Raw genomic sequence first — 18478 nt, 5'->3', positions numbered from 1 at the left:
TACAAAAGGCCCATTTCATTGTTCAAAGGCATTTCTTAAGTAAGAAAACTTGAGAAGAGTAATGTAAAAACAACCTTGTCCAGATAATAAACTCTTCTAGCATAAATCATCAATGATATAGAAGTTGAAACTTCAAGATCACTCCGGTTCTTCACAGAGCCAACACTCCTCCCAAATAAGTTCAATACCTGATTATACCCACAAGTTTTACTAAGCATTTTCCCCCTGTCAACAATATCAAGTTTGTCCAGAATTTCTTGTACATGTACATGTAGGTCGTTCTTAAATCCTTGAAACTTTAGTTATGAACTTGTAAGCATTGGGGTTCTGAATATAGATACAGTATGCCCACGTGGCTGCGTTGTATCTTCTCCTCGGAGTATACGTGCAAAATCACAAGGCATGGTTTAATGAGAGCACGCCTCATTGATCGCGTCACTTGTTGCTTCCGGAGAATGGGAACCTTGGAGTCTCCCTTCTCCTGGTGTTTGGTGTTGAGTCTCTCCATCGACCTTCATCAGCAGGCAGAGAGAAGCCGTGGTGCTTGCTGATTGGACTCGCCCTCTGGTATTTACTGTGGCGTTGCTTCATTGGCTGATTGTTACCTGTTGATATGCTGTACCTGGTTGTATGCTTACCTGGTTGAGAAACCCTTTATACGATAATGATGTCGAATTGTATGGTGGATGGCGCACTTGACCTAATGCATGGTGGTTTTATTTTATTTTTATTTTTTTAACAACGCCTTATTTTAACACTTTTGAGTCTGATGTGTTTTACTGTCAACCAGATAATTTTATTTACTTAGTTATTCATTTTATTAGAGCATCTTTGCACAAAACTGATATTACTAAGTGTATGAGATTGAGCGCTATTGGCAAGACTGGGTATTGGGTAATGATTATGACTGGTCTTTAGTTTCATTTATGAAGGGTATTGGAACTTTGTAAAGGGCACCACAGAAAAAGCACAGGGAACCCTGGGAAATGCTGTGAGTGCCATGGGGCAAGTTTGACAAATATTTGACTGCGTTTTTGTAAAATGCTCACAAACGCAGGTTAATTTTTGCTGAATAGTTGAATCAAGTATTGGTGTATCTTCAACGGAGCTTTTCAAATGATTATCATACTATCGATTTAATTTTCTCCGCCCAAAGTCAATAATTATTTTCTCTTGTGAGGGCCACACTGCAGTAAAGACCCTCATCTCAAAACAGAACAAAAAAGAAGAAGCAAGTTATTAATTTGACAAGCCCATCCTGATGATTACACCACACAGACAGTTTCATTATATTTTCATTAAGCACGTTCTGAGCAAACTTTTATTACATTAGATGCTTGATAGACAATGATTATTTCATGCAGTGGATGCACACATCATACTCTCCCCTACACCCCCCCCCCCCCATCATCATCATCTTCTCAACAAATAATCAATAAGCATAATTGACAGCCTTGGAGTCACGTGCTTGGGATCTGTCGAAGGTGTGGTTTTTTTTTTTATCATGGCAGATCCTAAACCTTAATTTGTCTTTGAGGTTTTTCCTCAGGTCCTGGGTTCTAATTTCATAATTCTGTGTTTTTGTGATGGAGAATCTGTTATCAAATTTATTTTGTTGGGATGGAACCAGGTTTGCCCATCATTGCACAGTGTGTGGGAAGTGGACTGGTTCCCTGTTTCTTTTGAGAAATTTCTTCCATCTGAACCATCACACCAGCAGCAACAGAACACTGTAAAATGCTGGGGGGAACCGATACACCATTTCCAATGGGTCATATTTTTTACCGTGTGAGGGCGCTCTCAATCAGTTCCGGGGGTATATTCATTTATACCCAAAACAGTTATTAAAGATTGGAACACATTGCCACCACAGACATCTAGTCCATCACGGACAATAAGACTTTCAAAAGGAGGCAATACAACCCGCCTCTAAAGCAAATTGAAACTACGGCGCAACAAAAGTGATAGAACGCCTATCAGGGCGAATCGCGTATACCCCCGGTAGTGATAAAAATACTATTTATAGCGCCCTCACGCAGTAAAAAATAAGGTGCGTTTTAATGTCCCCCAAAAGTGACACCCTCCAGCCCCTTGTATGGCTTTGTAGAAGTTGGGTTGGGGTCCAAAATAGCTACCACTTAGGGGTTGGGGCTGGGGCACCAGGCCCCTGGTTCCCATGCTGACCAGTTGCGACTTTTCCGACAAACGAATTGGGTGAGCATGATGACAGACCACCTTGCCATTCATAAGTTCACCTCGTCTTGGTACTAATGACTTTCCAATGTAAATTGAAGGGGTTGGAGATAGGGAACCATGCTTAAATGGGAATTGTCACAATGCCATTACTTGACAGATCCACACGATGGTAATTGTCCTGTTACTTCTTTTGATGCCTAAATAGCTCCCTAATGGATCAATTTGTAGATGCTGATGTCTTTATGCATTGGTCCTTGCTGCAATTAACAAACGGGCAACAAATTCTGGTGGAGTGTTCTGTTGTAAAGATGTTCTCATTTTTTGAATTTTTCGGTCCATCCAACTGTCGTAAAGATATGTTCATTTTTTGAATTTTTCGGTCCATCCAACGTTTATGTATATAATTAAGGTCCAATTCAGATGTCTTGGTTATTGAGAGGGCGGGGATAATTTTGCTAGAGATGTTGTGTGTGTTAATATCTGGCTTACTTTGGGCTCTGCAATAAAATAAAAAAATCATCTCTTACTGTTTTTGTCAATACGGGTTTAAGAAAAACATGCACTCTTATTTGGAGTTCTGCAACAAATAAAAACACCAATTTGTTCGATTTTTTTGAATGAAGGGTTCAAGGAAAATTATGATTCTTTATCAGAAATATTGGAGTTTGGCTTTGTACGCTAACAATTTTGAAACCCTCTCTGAATGTTCTTTACTGGTGGATACCTTTGGTTTTAAAAGACCTGTGCAATCTGGGACATTCTAAATGGTTTGACCTGACAAGTTTTGGTGAATTTCTTTTGTTGTGGTGTACCGTGGCTTACAATTTGCTTGTATTTCCTTAAAACGCTAGTTTAGTGCAAGAAGAGAAATCTGATACATGTATTGCTACTTAACCAGCTCAATGAAAATCTCGCATAATGAAAATGTGATTTTGAAGGTCTTTTTTCTCTCCACTTTAACAGTACACAAATCTGAAATATATCTCTTGAGAATAATGAGTGAGCTTCATGATTAAAACTAATCAATTTCGTCCCTTATTATTAGCTAATTCTATCTAGACCATGTGACTTGTGACATCACCACGTATAATTGACAAAAGAGCCACAGAGCCTGGACTTTCTGCCATGCCTGCAGGCACGATTTGTACACAGCTCAGAAAACATAACATTTTAAGTGAAAGCAACGCACAATTTTGATGTATGAAATAGAGAAAGGGGGCACATCTCAAAACTGGTAAAGCTGTTGTTTGTTTATTTCTTGAAGATGTGTGGAAATTATGATACGTCTTTGAAAATTCACCATATATGGCCAGTGTGGTAGTATCTTGCCTGCCAGAAAAAGCCTAGGAATGTACAAAGTCAATCTTTTTGTGGTCTTTAGTCTCGGGTGTAAGTATCAAGAAAACAACTCGGGTGAAGACTGTATTTTTCTATGAAATCAAACCTATTTTAATTCTATTTTTAATAGGTCCTTCCAAAATGAAATAGCCCATAGCAATCGCTTCAATTTTGATAATATAGTTTGTCAAGATGAACAAAATTAAAACGTTGGACGAAGATGCTTATGTTTTGGACAACCCATTTGTCAATCACGCTTGTATTTATGCAACTCTTACATAGGTTTAACAGTCAAAATATGTTTAAAAGTAAACCATGTAAGATATTGTGGTATGTATGCAAATTCTCTAAATAAATTACAAGTTTGCAGTTGGCATCCTGTTTTAATAAAGGTTAAAATTGTTTATATGTCATCACTTCTTACGTGACAAGGTTTGTTTGAAATAATGCTTGAATAACTACAATAGTTGTTTGCGCCTTGTCTACTATACTAGAGGTGCAGCACTGTGACACCCTCCGTGACATTGCCCTCCCCCTCCCTCGATCCCCAATAACAGCTCATTTACATGCAGTAAATATATCCCCTAGTTACAACTTTCTTTACAAATATTCTGATTTTGCAACTATCTTAAAAACTAACTAATAAATAATTCCCTTAGCAATCAGCAATAAAATAAACATAATTGTCTACAAATAAATATTCAAAGCGAATATAAAACTTGCTCAATATACAACAAACACTTGACACAGAATACTAATGGTATAATTTTTTTATGATTTTAAAGCATATTTGAACCGCTAACAGTAACATTTGTTCTTAGAATTTTCCTCTTTTTTAAAATACTTTTCTTCTATACCTGAAGGTTTCTGCACTGTACATATGTTACATGTCCACATTGTATCGACAGGGCGTTCAGCCTTCTTGCATTCTCTCTGCCCGATCTCCATTATCTTGTTAATATTTCAATGTTAATTTCCCTAGTGAAGGATCATTTGCATTTGTTTGCAAATTGACAATGATGAATATATTCATCTTTTTTTTTCTGGGTGTCCTCGGCTCTTTCTTCATCTGCTGCATGCATCTACGTGAATGGCAATCCCTGTGGATGGTTATATCGTCTAAATCTACTATAGCTGCATTTGCAGCTTGGATATTAGCCCAACTTGTTTTTTTTGCTCTGAAGATGTTACAGCAAGAAATATTTCATGATTTTTATCTCGTTTTTGTATTTAAATATTTATCACAAAATCGGATCTTGTGTTATTTTTGTGAACATTTTAGTTCAGATTTTGATGTGGAAAACATACATGTACGTATATAAAACAGATTGTAAAGCCAAGTTTTTGTGAAGTGGAAAACATACATGTACGTATATAATACAGATTGTAAAGCCAAGTTTTTACAAAAAATTCCAATACATATCGTCCTGGGGTTTTTTTTCTTTTCAAAAAGAGGAGGATGAGGGCGTTTTAATTATTGAAAACACGATTTTAAAACTTCAAGCAGCAAGAGCCAGACTATGTATTTGCTGTTTTTGTAGATTTTGAGAAATGGAAAAAATTAGATTGTGAATCAAATATTTTAAAAAAATTGTGCTAATATGAAGCAAGAACACATAAAGAGTTGTCTTTTTGATGAAAAACTTTTAAAATGATGAGGTTTCAAAAAAGGATGGGAACGGAAAAAAAACAGCTGGCTTTGGTTGAATTTGTCTTTCTTTTAAATTTGCCCTTCGACATATTTTAATGTGTAAGCGTTTCCTTACTCAACTGGTTGTATTTTCAGTGCTTTTTCATTGAGTAGTTACATAATTTAGAATCGCACACACATGTTTGTAACAGCCTGAAAAATAGCTGTTCCTGACACCATGATAAGCTACTTGCACACAAAGATTGACCCCCAAGAGCAATTGATGTGCATCCAGCCATTTTCTAAGGGAAAGTTTGCTTATGAGCTGTTGTGTAATGAATGCACACATGTACGCCAACTTATGTGCGCGTAGTTGACACTTGAAAATTGAAGGGAGAAGGGGTGCTGGAAATGATGACACACTCCTTAAAATAGTCACATGTTTCTCATAAAGTTTATATATTGTGTTCAATTTTTTTCTCTTTGCGAGTGGCTAGTACTGTTGTGGATTATTAGTAATTCCCCGCCCCGTAGAATCTTCTTTTAAATGTGCAACGGAGATGGAGAACTTTGAAGATCAGATTTGCGGTAACTATGTTAACTATGGTTACATGTACACGTAGGGTTGTACTTGTAGTTATAGGTGTAGCCTCGCTGAATTGGAATTGGGTATTTATATAAATTTTATACCTTGTAAAAAGATACCTTGTAAAAAGATACCTTTTTGAAATTGATTTTTGTCACAAACAGACGGGTGTTTATGAAGGAATCAGATCCAGTCGTCTTGACGCATAGATCTATAATTTTCATGCGCATATGTTTGCAAATTTATTTGTCTAAAAGGCATTTTTATATCGCTTGTAAGAATTTTATTGATACATATGTGTACATCTAAATGGTTTAGAAGTCTTACAGACGTAGACATCTTGGCAGAATGGTTTTAGATGAAGCAATCCAACGAGAAAATAGCTTGCCTTTTAGATTCTCAACATTTCTTTGGATTCAAAAAGTTTTAAGCAGGAATTTAAACAAAATTATAAATTATAAAACTTTAAGACTCTGCCGAAATGACCTTGGAATATGCATCATTTCTGCAAGAAAATGCTATGAATTTATTTCTCCACAAAAAAAAAATCCAACAAATGAAATAATTGCATTCACTTTGGCAAAGGAAAAACAGATCGCTGGGTTTGGACGGTCTTCACAGAGTCTGTTGCCACGGCAACTTATCTGGTTGGCAAACCAGTGAGCAGGCCTTGTGTCGTCATCAGGAAATCCAGGGGAATATTCAAAATGGGAATATGCCCCATTAATCCCATCAGTGAAGAGATCTTTTCAGAAAGAAAAAATAAATTTCATTTGTTGTGTTTCGTTTCCCAAGAACTGCTTTACGGGAGTACTCTGATTTAAAAAAAAATCTTGTCCCTACCCGACCCTTGACAATAGTCAAGGTGAAGACCCTTGAGTTATGAATTGACTGCCAGCGATGAGGGAGACGATGACGGGCAGAGAGAGCCTTCATAGGCCGATCAAAGCACCCCTTGTTTACACGATCCAAAATACATTTGGAAATTATCAATGGGGATCTGTTCGTCAAAGCCCTCCAAAGTCCTGGGTTCGGCGTAAGTAGACGTTTGAGGGTCTGCTTTAATCAGGCTTTCCATTATGTGGTCTGACTGACCTTCCAGTGTCTAGCTTACTATACACTGAGAAATGATGAACCTATTGACTTGCGATTACTTAATGAATTTCCCCCTCTTTTTTTTTGTTTCCCTAATTTGATTGCTGATTTCATTTAGTCATCTATGTTTGATGCCTGCCATTTTTTCTCTTTTTTTCTCTCTTTTTTTTTGTATACGAGTCCAGACGAAATTTTGCAGCTCGTAAAAAACTGCACGGTAACATTACGTGGTTGTTTCAGAGTCGTTCAATCATTTGTTGAATTTATTTGAGTGTTACAATTCAATTATTTTGTTGAATGGAGCTGTAAATTGCCCCAGAGATGACATTAATGGGACCTGGGTACTTGTTTGATGTTTTCCGGTCAGTTGATACATTGTAGCTTTACGATTTTTGTTCTCAACAATAGCACTTACATGTATTGGCAAATAATAAGATTGGCATAAGTCTACTGTATGTACTTGAACATTTAAGTGTGTGTTACTACAAGCTCTCCCACAAATATACATGATTTGCAATTTGGTTGAAGAACTTTACGTGAAAAGATGGGTCAGGATGAAACGTGCCAAATGTACATCATGGAGTTAAATGAAGTCTAAAAAATTATTTTACAAAAATTTGTTTTCTCAGTTTGGGCGTGGCAAGAGGGTTAAATGCAGGTTGTTCTTTTGCTACTCCACAGTGAAAATTATCATAAAAACCAACTTGGTAAAAAGCACTGGAGAGCTGTTGACATTGTAAAACTTTGTGAAAAACAACCACCTTTGAAGTGATGAAGTTTTAGAGAGAGATGAAATATTTTAAAACACTTTGAATCTGAGAAAAGCTTCAGGAATGAAACTTTTCTCAGGCATCTGAAAGCATAGAAAGGGCATATCCTTGAATTTTTTCTTGCAACTTTGAATTTGATGACTAATTGAGCCTACATTTCCACAGGTTTGTTATTTTATGTACACAGTGGGATACACACATTGAGGTCTCGTGGCTTTTGTGGCTAGTATCCTGCTCATTCAAGCAGAAAATTGTTAGGCAACATTTTTGGCTTAAAGGCAGTGGACACTATTGGTAATTGTCAAAGACTAGCCTTCATAGTTTGTGTATCTCAACATATACATAAAATAACAAACCTGTGAAAATTTGAGCTCAATCGGTCATCGAACTTGCGAGATATGAATGAAAGAAAAAACACCCTTGTCACACAAAGGTGTGTGCGTTTAGATGGTTGATTTCGAGACCTCAAGTTCTAAATCTGAGGTCTCGAAATCAAATTCGTGGAAAATTACTTCTTTCTCGGAAACTATGGCACTTCAGAGGGTGCCGTTTCTCACAATGTTTTATACCATCAACCTCTCCCTATTACTTGTCACCAAGAAAGGTTTTATGCTAATAATTATTTTGAGTGATTACCAATAGTGTCCACTGCCTTTAAGCAGCTCTATGAAATTGGTGCACTGGACTGTACCACGCATAACAAATACCTGTAGTTCACCTGTTAAAGGTGATTTTTTTTTTTTTTGGGGGGGGGGGGTTTGTGAGGCAATCACAATGCTGTTGAATTGACTGGTAGTGGTGGATTTAGGGGTTAGGTGGATAAGAGATGTGGGGCAGCTGCAATAACCGGAATTCGTTGCAGGAAGTCTCCCGTCTGATCAACTCTCACTGCCATAGGTATACGTCGTACATGTAATTCATTAAACCCAACCACTTCATCATTGTTGGCATTAGGGATTGTCCTTAAATGAGATGTCGGCTTCACTTTCTCAATATTATGCCGATGTTATTTCTTTTTAGGAATATGCTTTGCTGGTTTGAAACGAGCGTACCTGTGTAACTCAATCTTTCAGGTCCTTAAGTATTGTATCAGTTGCCACCGAGTGAAGGAAAATGAGGCCCAAACTGCATGATGTCTGAAAATAAAGAGAGTCTATGAATGTGAATAGAGTTTTAGGGTTCGTTATCATACAAATCCTTACACATTGTTTTAAAGGATATTATGTTTAGGTAACATTTAAGATTGAGGAATTGTTTTGACTAGGATTAGAATAGGGTTAGATATTTAGGTCTGATTTTGGTGATCTTCGTTCTTGTCAATCTTTGTTAGCGGCTGCTAGTCGGGAGTCATTCAATCCGTAACTGCTGTATAGCAAGGGGTCACACTCAAACTTTATGATACAACTTGGAAGTAGTATTTTATTCAATATAAATTGCAGAAATCGCAGGCGCCCCCCCCCCCCCCCCCACCCATCTTGTTTTTTTTACAACCACGGTTTTAAATGAAACTTCCACTAGTTTGTTTTATTTTATAATCCACATTTACATACTTATAGTATTAAAACAATTAACGATTCTGAAAAAAAAAAAAAATTCAGATGTTGCACTTATTGTGTGCTGTTCAATGCAGTCTTTCATTCCTGAAGTGAAGTGCGTCCTACAGCAACATAAAGGACTGTGTAGAATCGACCAATCTAAATATATCTATTTAATAATAATTTTCATTCAATCAAGCAACCCACTCATCCATCTACACATTGTGTTGATCTTCCAACAACAATACTGTGCTAAGAGACCCCAAGACACACCCTATGTATTTTGTTATTGGGAATTTGAGGTGTGTGTTTTCTTTTTCTTTTCCCGGGGAAAAAAATATTTTTGTGTTTCTGTCAGTAAGCCCCCTTGGCAGTAAAAAAATATCCATATGAGATTGAAATAGGCTGATGACGGGGCACATGCAGCAAGAAAATATACACCCTACTGTCACACTGTTCACATGCACACGTCAAATTTACGCACTCTGCTTCCCTGCCGAAATGCATGCAGATAAATATTCATGCGCTAAGTGAATGGGGCTGTGTAAATTTGGTATGCATAAAATTTTGCTTCCCCAGAAATGTTGTCCTGTCTTGTTGTAAATGCATCATTTTTGGAGTTAGATACAGAATAGTTGTAATATTTTTTTTTAAATCTGCTTGCTGGCTTCTATGCTTGTTTTTGTGCAAGTTATATTTTAAATTGATTTTGCAAATTAATATGACAAAATATGCAAATCTTAATAGACAGTTACTTTGACCTGGTGTGCTTGAGATGTTTTTGTTCTTCATTTCTTAAAATAAAATAAAATCTTGTTTTAGCTTCTTTTCGGTGATATGCCCCCCCCCCCCCCACTTCTATATCATTAATCCTGATCCATGATAGTCAAACATTTATAGAAATAGAGGAAGAAAAACAAATGCAGAAAAAAGGTTGTGAGCATTAGCATTGCACCATCCAACATTTTGGGTTTTTTTTCCTCATTTTTTTTTCATGGTAGATATTTTGTTGCTCTAAAGTCTGGGAGGGAGTCGGATCAATTGCATCTTGTTTTTCTCGCTAGTCATCTGCAAGTAATAGAGGTCCTGGTAAACGATGCCTTCTCTAAAGGCCATCGTCACTCACTCGAACACCGACGCTTGGTTTCTGTCTGCTACACGTATTTTTGCCATCAGAGAGAATAATTTTTTACTTGAAAAAAGACAGGAGGCAAACGAGGGGTATGGGAGTCAATGAGCCCCCAACAGAAAAAAAATAAATAATATAAATAAATAATGTGCATTGGGTTAATAAGGCTCCATTGTGTGTTCTTCTTAATTGTACTATTTAGTGTGCTCAGTGGAGCCTGACCATACCACCTTCAAATAATGACAGCAGTTTTATTACATGGCTTGTATGGTACATCATCTATACACCATGCACGGGACGCACACACACACTCACTCCCCGCACACACAAAACACTGAGCCTCATTTGAATTGCTAATGAGACGGAGCCCGTCGGTGGCCAGGAGGCCTTGCCCAATTCTACTCCGTGTGTCTCATCTCTTAATGGCTTCATTTGTCATTCTAGAACCCACCTGCTCTGTAAGACGGCGTCGCCTGATTGGTCGAGCCGAAATCCATAAAAAGCAACCCCGTGCCTGTCACTCGGCAGTCTGTCAACAGCTAGCGACGAAGAGGATTTACAGCGTGCCAAAGAGCAACTCTTCTCTCCTGCTTTGCAGCAGCAAGTGATGAGCATTGAGAACAAGCTTCTAAGCATGGCCGATGGAGAAGGTGAGTGTTCCAGCCTTTCTTATTAACCCCTCTGGTTAGCTGCATTTATTCATATTGCTACCCCCGTTCAAATCAAGTTGCCTGTGCTTCCATTCATTAACCTCCCCCTCGCCCCCGCACCCTCCTTGATGCACCCTTGCATTGAAACAGTTGCTGACAAATCAAAATATCGCGCTCATTTTTGTCCCTCCCTCAACTCTGAATTGCAGAGCAGCCGGCATAGATTCGCTAAAAAAATCTTTGTATCCTAAAAACAGACTTACGGAGAGGATAATTGTAGGCTCTTCAGTTACCACCGGGGTAAATAAAACCGGCTATAGTATCTCTCTGTCAATGGCTATAGTGAGACAGCTGTGTCGTTTCTTTTGACGAGTGGGAAGGAAAATTGGTCGAGGGTGCCAACAGCTTTCCAGAGAGGCAAAACATTCCCGCCAGCATATTTTTTCCCCTTCTTCTTCTTCTTCTTCCCATTATCAGCCTTTGCCCCCCTGGTTTTGTTAATTAAGCTTGGGGGAAAAAAACACGCCAGACTTTGGCATAATGAGGGATTAGGCTAGGGTGTATATACGACAGGCCTTCATAAACAGATTGTGTGCTGAAAGATTAGATCGAGATGAGTGGAAAAAGAGGATAGTTGGAATGGGGGGATGCATAGGTGTTGGTGAGATGTAATCAGGAATAATTTCATGGCATTGGAAGGCGTGGGCTGTGAAGGTGCTTTATTGGCTTTCTTTGGATGTAGACATTTTCTTTCAGATGGATGTTGATTTGTAAAACTGCAAGTCACTGTAAACTCATCTTTTAACCCTACAGTGTTTAATGAGTGAATATTCTACATTGTAACTATCCACCATAGCAAATGTGTATGTATAATTTCTAGTATTCCGAGGTATTTGAGATTGTGTTGAAGACAATTTGAAATTGTTCTGACATTGTGGATGTTTAACTTTATCCCAACCACATGCCTTAAAATGAAAATGAGGAAAAGTCTGCTCTTGCTCTCAAACTCTATGCATCAAAATTTGTCGTACTTTGTATTACTCATATTTTGTCAAGAAAGAAAAAATCCATTTCCTGTACAAAACAACAATATCCTAAAAAACCGACAGACTGCAAAATGTATATTTGCGTAAGCCTGACTGCTCAGCGCTAGAATAGCCTAAGAGTATCTTTGCTCCCTCGTTGAAAGTAATGCTCAAATGGCATTTGCAATAAATGTCACTTAGTGGAGGATTGCCCCGTTGCTAAGGCAAACAAACAACCTCATTTGCATAATGCATTCATAAAGCATGACTCGTGCGTGCGTAGAGTCAGAGGGGGGGGGATGACACACACATACAGGCTCTATGCTTTGCATGACAATTACTCTACTGAATAATTGAATCTCTTTGCATTTAGCGAGCTTCATGAAATATTGAGTTGAGCCTTTTGATCATACAAAAAAAGAAATCATCTGCGGTATAATTTTTTGTCTCTCTCTCGCTCGTTCTGTTCTCCGCGCTGCATTAATTTAGTCGGTCACGCAGTGCGTGTTGGAAATTTGGGTGTGGTTTTTGTTTTTTGTTGCGTAGTCTTTTTTCCTTTTTTTTTTTCTCCTTTTTTTTTTTTTTGCGAGATGGTTTTCCTGACTGGGCATTAATGGCCTGATGCCAGGTAAACAAACAAATTGATGCAAGGCTTTGATTAGCGGGGCGGCATCTGTGTTTGCTAGGTACTCTAGTCATGGATGAGTGCAGATGCTTATCGGATGACTTCCATCACTGTCATCTTTATTAATGCGGCCCATGGGCTCTCACTATTTCCCTGATTCAGAGAAAAAAACTTGAAACGAAGAAAGAAACAGGAGAAGTGAAAATACATGATGGATGATTCTTGGTTTCAAGAAAAGAATCAATTTAAAAAAGATCAGAAATATCCTTTGGCAAAAGCACCACAAAAGAAAGAACGTAAGTTGACTTTAACTCGGTTAAATCGACTTAAGGTGTCATTATTTTATTCAGTCACTTGTTTTTACTGATTGTGTTCAAGGTAGGGTCATACTTTGGTAAATGACCCCCAAAATAAATTTCTATCTGAAAACTTTCTTATAAAGAAGACGGTAATGGTGGTAAGCATCCTGGGAAATTACTTTGTCTGAAACGGCCCCCTATGATTCCAAATCAATAAAAGTATGTCAAAAACATTTTAGTCTTCAAACTCGCCTCGGGGATAGTTTTGGAGATTCAAATATCCGTTGTGTCAGCTTTCGAATAATGCTGCTGGTACCCACTGTCAGTGTTACTTCGCTAATCACTGTGGGGTTTGATGTTCTCGATGAAAATATTGTTTTTCAACTTTTTCACAATAAGTAGACACTGTGTTCGGCTAATACTTGTTTGTATCTTTAAGACTAAGAGATTACAAACAAACAAAACACCATGTTTGCAAATGAACGTTTTCAAAAAACAGTGGTCAAATACAGTCTGTTTATAAATGCTGATTATTTAACATGGTTTTTACAGTTAACCCCTTGTAAATCCATTATTACTTTTAACGTCCTGTCAGTGTTTCGCAGGATTACTTATTTGAAATAATTACTAAACATGTTAATGCATCTCTCCTTCTAAGTGTAGCTTTCCGGTCACCATTTATGAGACAAAATGGAAGGATTGGTCTTAAAATTTACTGAGAGGAGTAAGTCCGACCCTCCTGATCTCATACTCTAACAATCCTTCATTTTGCTTTGTCATCATCATCATTTGGTACAATTACCATCTCCATCTGTCATTCAAAGTACAGCTTTTTGTGAACCATTTACGAGGGGGAAAAATGCAAGTAATTACCATGTGTAGAATCCCCCCCCCCCCTTGAAATAAGTTGACAGCGGCCATGTGGAACCCCCCTCCGATTCCATTCCCCAACAATCCTTCATTTTGCTGGTCGTGCAATTTCGCCAGTCGTTTTGTTCAATTACCACAGCCATCTTTCATCCACGGCCGGCGTAGCTTGCTGGAAAACTATTTAAGAGACAAAACTACTAGTAATTGCCGGGTAGGCACTCCCTTTAAAATTAGCGGACGGGGGAGCCGGCACAGGGCCCCCTTTATTAATACATGATTCCACTCCCTAGCAATCCTTCATTTTGCTTGACGTACAATTTCAGCATCCCCCCTCCCCCTGTCTTCACAACCCGCACATGCTGGCTGTGCGTTACTTTACGATGATTCCGCAATCAGCTCCGGGGGGGGGGGGGGGGGGGGGGTTTAAGCGTGAGCTGTTGTTGCGTTGTAGCTCGCCCGGGAGGGAGGTTCTTCGCTCGCAGATATTATTGTGGGTGAATGGTTGGCGCAGGCAATGGGAAAAAATGAATTGCACGACACTGCAGGATTGACAGCACTGGGTAGGGCAAATGGAAGTAATTTCAACTGGCAATCTACTTGTTTTGACACCCCGTCATAAAGAACCGCTGTTTCCAACGTGAACTCACATTTGTTTTTTAGATGCCCAGTTTCCCCCAAGGTATGAAAACTGTGATTTTGTTTTGTTTTATTGCCCGTGAAACTTGTCGCCATGATTCTAAATAAATAGTGATATCATTCACTTGTCAGATAAATGTACTGGGGCTCTATGAACTTAACAACTTCTGCTGATGTGATGCATATTGGCCTAGCGAAATCCGGTTATTTTAACTTGATTGATAGAATTGTGTAAATGAAACAGAAATTCCGGGTACAATGATAGTCTTTCATCAAGGAACATCTTTTTTGGGACACTTTTCAAATGGGATGGTTAAAAACAAAAATAAAATTTCATGTATGGTTGATCACACAAAACATGAACACTGCCTGTGACTCTTTTTTCAGCTCCACCAACTCTGTATAAAACAAATAAATTGAAATGTTTCTCAAGCTGATCCAAATCAACATCATGATTCAGTGATTCAGTGATTTGACATCAAATGGTTACATTCTCTTCCAAGATCTAAACATGTTTGAACCAACACTCAAGTTAATTTCTTAGCTACATGGTAGTGTGCACTTAAATCCCCTAACCCTACAGTGCCCCACAGGGGCCCAATAGGCAGCTACTGTGCAAGACAGGGAAAAGATTATTCCACAGAGTTGTCTTAAAGGAATAGTGATTCTTGTAGAGTTCAGGAACAGAATCACTTCTTATGTCCCCCTCCTCTTGCCACCTTCTCACCTTCTCACCAACGAAGGGGTGAAAACATCAGATTTCCCTCCCCTCCCTGTGGAGAGAGCTTTCCGGTACTAGAAGTTCTCATCCTCTTGATGTTTAAGCCCTTCCTCCTTGGATTTGGAAACCCGATACACCAGGGTGAACAAGATTTCTGAATGGCCATACACATCTAAAAGAGTGCTTTCTAAATGTCAGTGCCCTAAGACAGACTGGTCCCCGTTCCTCAATGCCTATGCCCAAGATCTAGTCAAAGCCCCTACCTTCTCAATCTCGTCTGGACATCAAGAAAACTGCCAGTTTATTTTTTTTTATATTTTTTTTTATATATTATTATACAGGAGTGTCAGGTTACTCTTTGCCCCCATATGCGGACTGCGGGAATTGTTTTTGAATCGTGTGATGAATATTACTTTAGTTTTTGAAATCCCTGGGGTGGCAGATCGTCTTTCTATTATTTGCAGGTTTAGTCAAGTCGATTCAGGGGTTATATTTTCTCTGGTTTGAACAACAAAATATAGCTCAAATTTGTCCTTACAACAATTGCAGCTACTTGATATGCTGTGTGTGACTAGCGCGTGTATATAATCCCCTTCCCTGGAGTCATGAGCGTGAATATTCATAATACGGACCCTGGAGCACTGAAATAATTAAACAATATGGTATTGTTAACCAAACTATTTGGTGATACATATTCATAGTATGCAAATGAGAATGTCAAGGCCTCGACATATAAGAAGGATGGGGGATACAAGATGTTGGAAGTTGTTCCTTTCTGGATCTGGGGTTTGTCTAGATTTTCTTGTCATTTTTTGAAGGTGAGACTTAAACTGAAAAATCTGTTAATGATTTTGAATGTTTTATATGCAAGCTCGCCAGGCAGGGGCTTGTTAATGTTATAATTTGATCAATCACACTTTTCCATACTGTTAGGTCTACTGGATCAAGATTAATGTTATCCTAGATGAAGGACACCTTACTTGAAAGCTATGTGCTAACAGTTTTAACGAGTATCTGTAGAATAATAATATGGAATCTTCATTCCTTTAAACATGTTGCAGTATCCATATCGGCTGCTTTAGTTTGTCCCGCTCAGGCTAGGTTGAACATGTCTGTGTTCCTGATCAATTTTTAACAGCCCTAGTTGATTACGGTTACAGTGACAGGGTTTGAGTTGGGGCTGACATTGATGCCCCATCCACTCCCTTCCCTCATGGCCCCCCCCCCCCAAGTAAAAAAAAATCTATATCAATCTCATGAAATTTATCAAGCAATAAGGGTCTGTAGCCCCGTACACATCTGCAGCTGTGCCCTCGCTTGGCTCAAGGAAAAACAAGTGCTAGTGTTTCGATGCTTGGTCTTGAAATTGCAACGTCGCGAGCCTCAACTTGGGGGGGAAACCTGTAATATGGGAGATTGATTTTACGCGTAGAGTGGGGGGTTGTTGAATCTCATCGGGCTGGGATGTGAATTTTATATATGCATGGGTTTTTAATAAAGTCTAGTGGCAGATTGGCTCAGGTCTACTGCTAATTAATGGATGATGGTTTGTAGTATCCCTGAAGTCAGATGTACATACGATTCCTTTGGGATGGGGGGGGGGGGGGCTGAAGTTGGTTGATGCAGTAATGATGAGGATGGAACTTGTTTGTGTTTGTTTGTTTATTTCTATTCATACATTAATTTACTGGTTGGTGAAACCCAAACTTATTATCAAGACACGGCCCATTAATTTTTTAAATATTTGTTTGGGGTTGTCTTCCTGAGGACTGGCCTCATCTTAAAAGAAAGAATTATTGGCAAGTTTAAGTTAAAAAGAATAACCACCACAGGGTGAGGGTATCACATGCAGCTCAAAGGTAGAGGGAAGGTTTGCTAGAAAAACAAATAGCTGTTTTGGAGAAGTTTTGGGTGTGGTGTGGTGGTTGAAACAAACATCAATGAGGGAATTTTAGGACACTAGGTGGCAGCAGACTCACCAGGTGAATCCATTTTTCTTGAAAGTGCATGCTTGCTTATAACTTTCGCTGTCCCGTAGCATGTTCGGTGTCACTGCTGTCACTTAGTGTCCCAAACTCCTCCATTGCATGAAAAATGGCATGATGCGTTTACAAAATCTTCCCTTTCACATGTGTGCCTCCACTACACTGGACTCATTTTAAACTGCTCTCAAAACACACTTATTTAAATCGATCTAAGCTGTTCAGTTTCTGCTATTTCACCCCACTTTTTATTGTAATTTTTTTCTTTCTTGTTCAGCGCTTAGAAACCTGGTATTATAAATGCATGTTATTATTATTATTAAAAAATACACAAAGGGGAATTATTGTATTATATTGTAAACTATGAACAATATCTTCATGTGCTTCCTATCATTCATGAAATGTATCCTGATCCATTACTCTGTTTACACACTCTCTTGACATATTAATGTACACATAGTTAATGTTTGCTTGCTAATTAAAGAAAAACAAATGCTGTGGACTTACTTTTAGTTGATTATGGAACACATGCAAAGTTTTTTTCGACAAACCCAGAGCCAATATTGACAAAAGCCATTCATTCGCCACAGAATCCTTTGTCACTTTCTGAGTGCTGACCTAAAATAATTCTGTTTGCTCAAAACATTCAGCCCCCTTTCGATTGAAAGCTTTCTCTCTCTAAAAAAAATAAAGGAAAGAAAAAAAAGTTGTATGCCAGAGAGACTGGAATTTAATTTGAAACAGAAAAGCAAGCGCAAACACATAAATTAATTAACCAAGCTAGAAAAGATGCATTTATAAGTGTGCAGCGAGCGGGGGGATACGGGTCTCATTGTTGGCACGTTTTTCTCTTTTATATAGTTTCAGTTCCAACCGTGGTTTAATTGCAACCTGCTGTGCTCAGCTTGGGCATCCATTGTGCTTAATGAAATAAGTTTGTATACATTAATAGCCACAATATGGTTCAACCAAAAAATGTTGGATCTTTTGTTGTCTTGAGTTGCTTCAAATGACCCAAATTCACGAGGAAGAAAAGAAAATGCTTTGAAAGGAATTTGCTCAGGTGAAACCTTGTTACTGACAACATACAATGTAAAATTGAATGCTTGTGACAAATATGTTTTAACGCATTAAAACAAAACAAAAATTCTGGTTAACACAGCTCACAGCCTCTCAGTTTTGGCTGCCAGTGCCATGTGGAAAATAATTGCGTTTTCTTTGTTGTATCGGACCTCTGTTTACCCCCCATGCCTTTTCATGTTTCTGCTTGATTTGCTCTGTGTGATTTGACATCTGTCCTGTCATAATCCTGAACATTGAGGCTGAAACATGCACTTGTACGTTGTACATCATTGACCAAGAGTCGGACTGCTCTAAATCTATGTCCTTGT

At 38.4% G+C, this 18478-nt stretch overlaps 1 protein-coding gene across 1 annotated transcript in view; it reads left to right on the top strand.

Moving 5' to 3' along the window:
* Positions 1–10707: 10707 nt before the first annotated feature.
* LOC117295923 (heterogeneous nuclear ribonucleoprotein K-like) overlaps positions 10708–18478 on the top strand; it is a 41955-nt gene continuing 34184 nt past the window's right edge. Inside the window, exon 1 of the mRNA XM_033778718.1 lies at positions 10708–10929. Within this exon, the coding sequence (XP_033634609.1) occupies positions 10887–10929 (43 nt within the window). The 5' untranslated portion in view covers positions 10708–10886. The remainder of the gene's footprint in view (positions 10930–18478) is intronic.

This window comes from Asterias rubens, chromosome 10 (genome assembly GCF_902459465.1).
Source record: "Asterias rubens chromosome 10, eAstRub1.3, whole genome shotgun sequence".
Lineage (NCBI taxonomy): Eukaryota > Metazoa > Echinodermata > Asteroidea > Forcipulatida > Asteriidae > Asterias > Asterias rubens.
The sequence above is the reverse complement of the archived record's forward strand: the minus strand, read 5'-3'. Positions and strand labels throughout refer to the sequence as shown.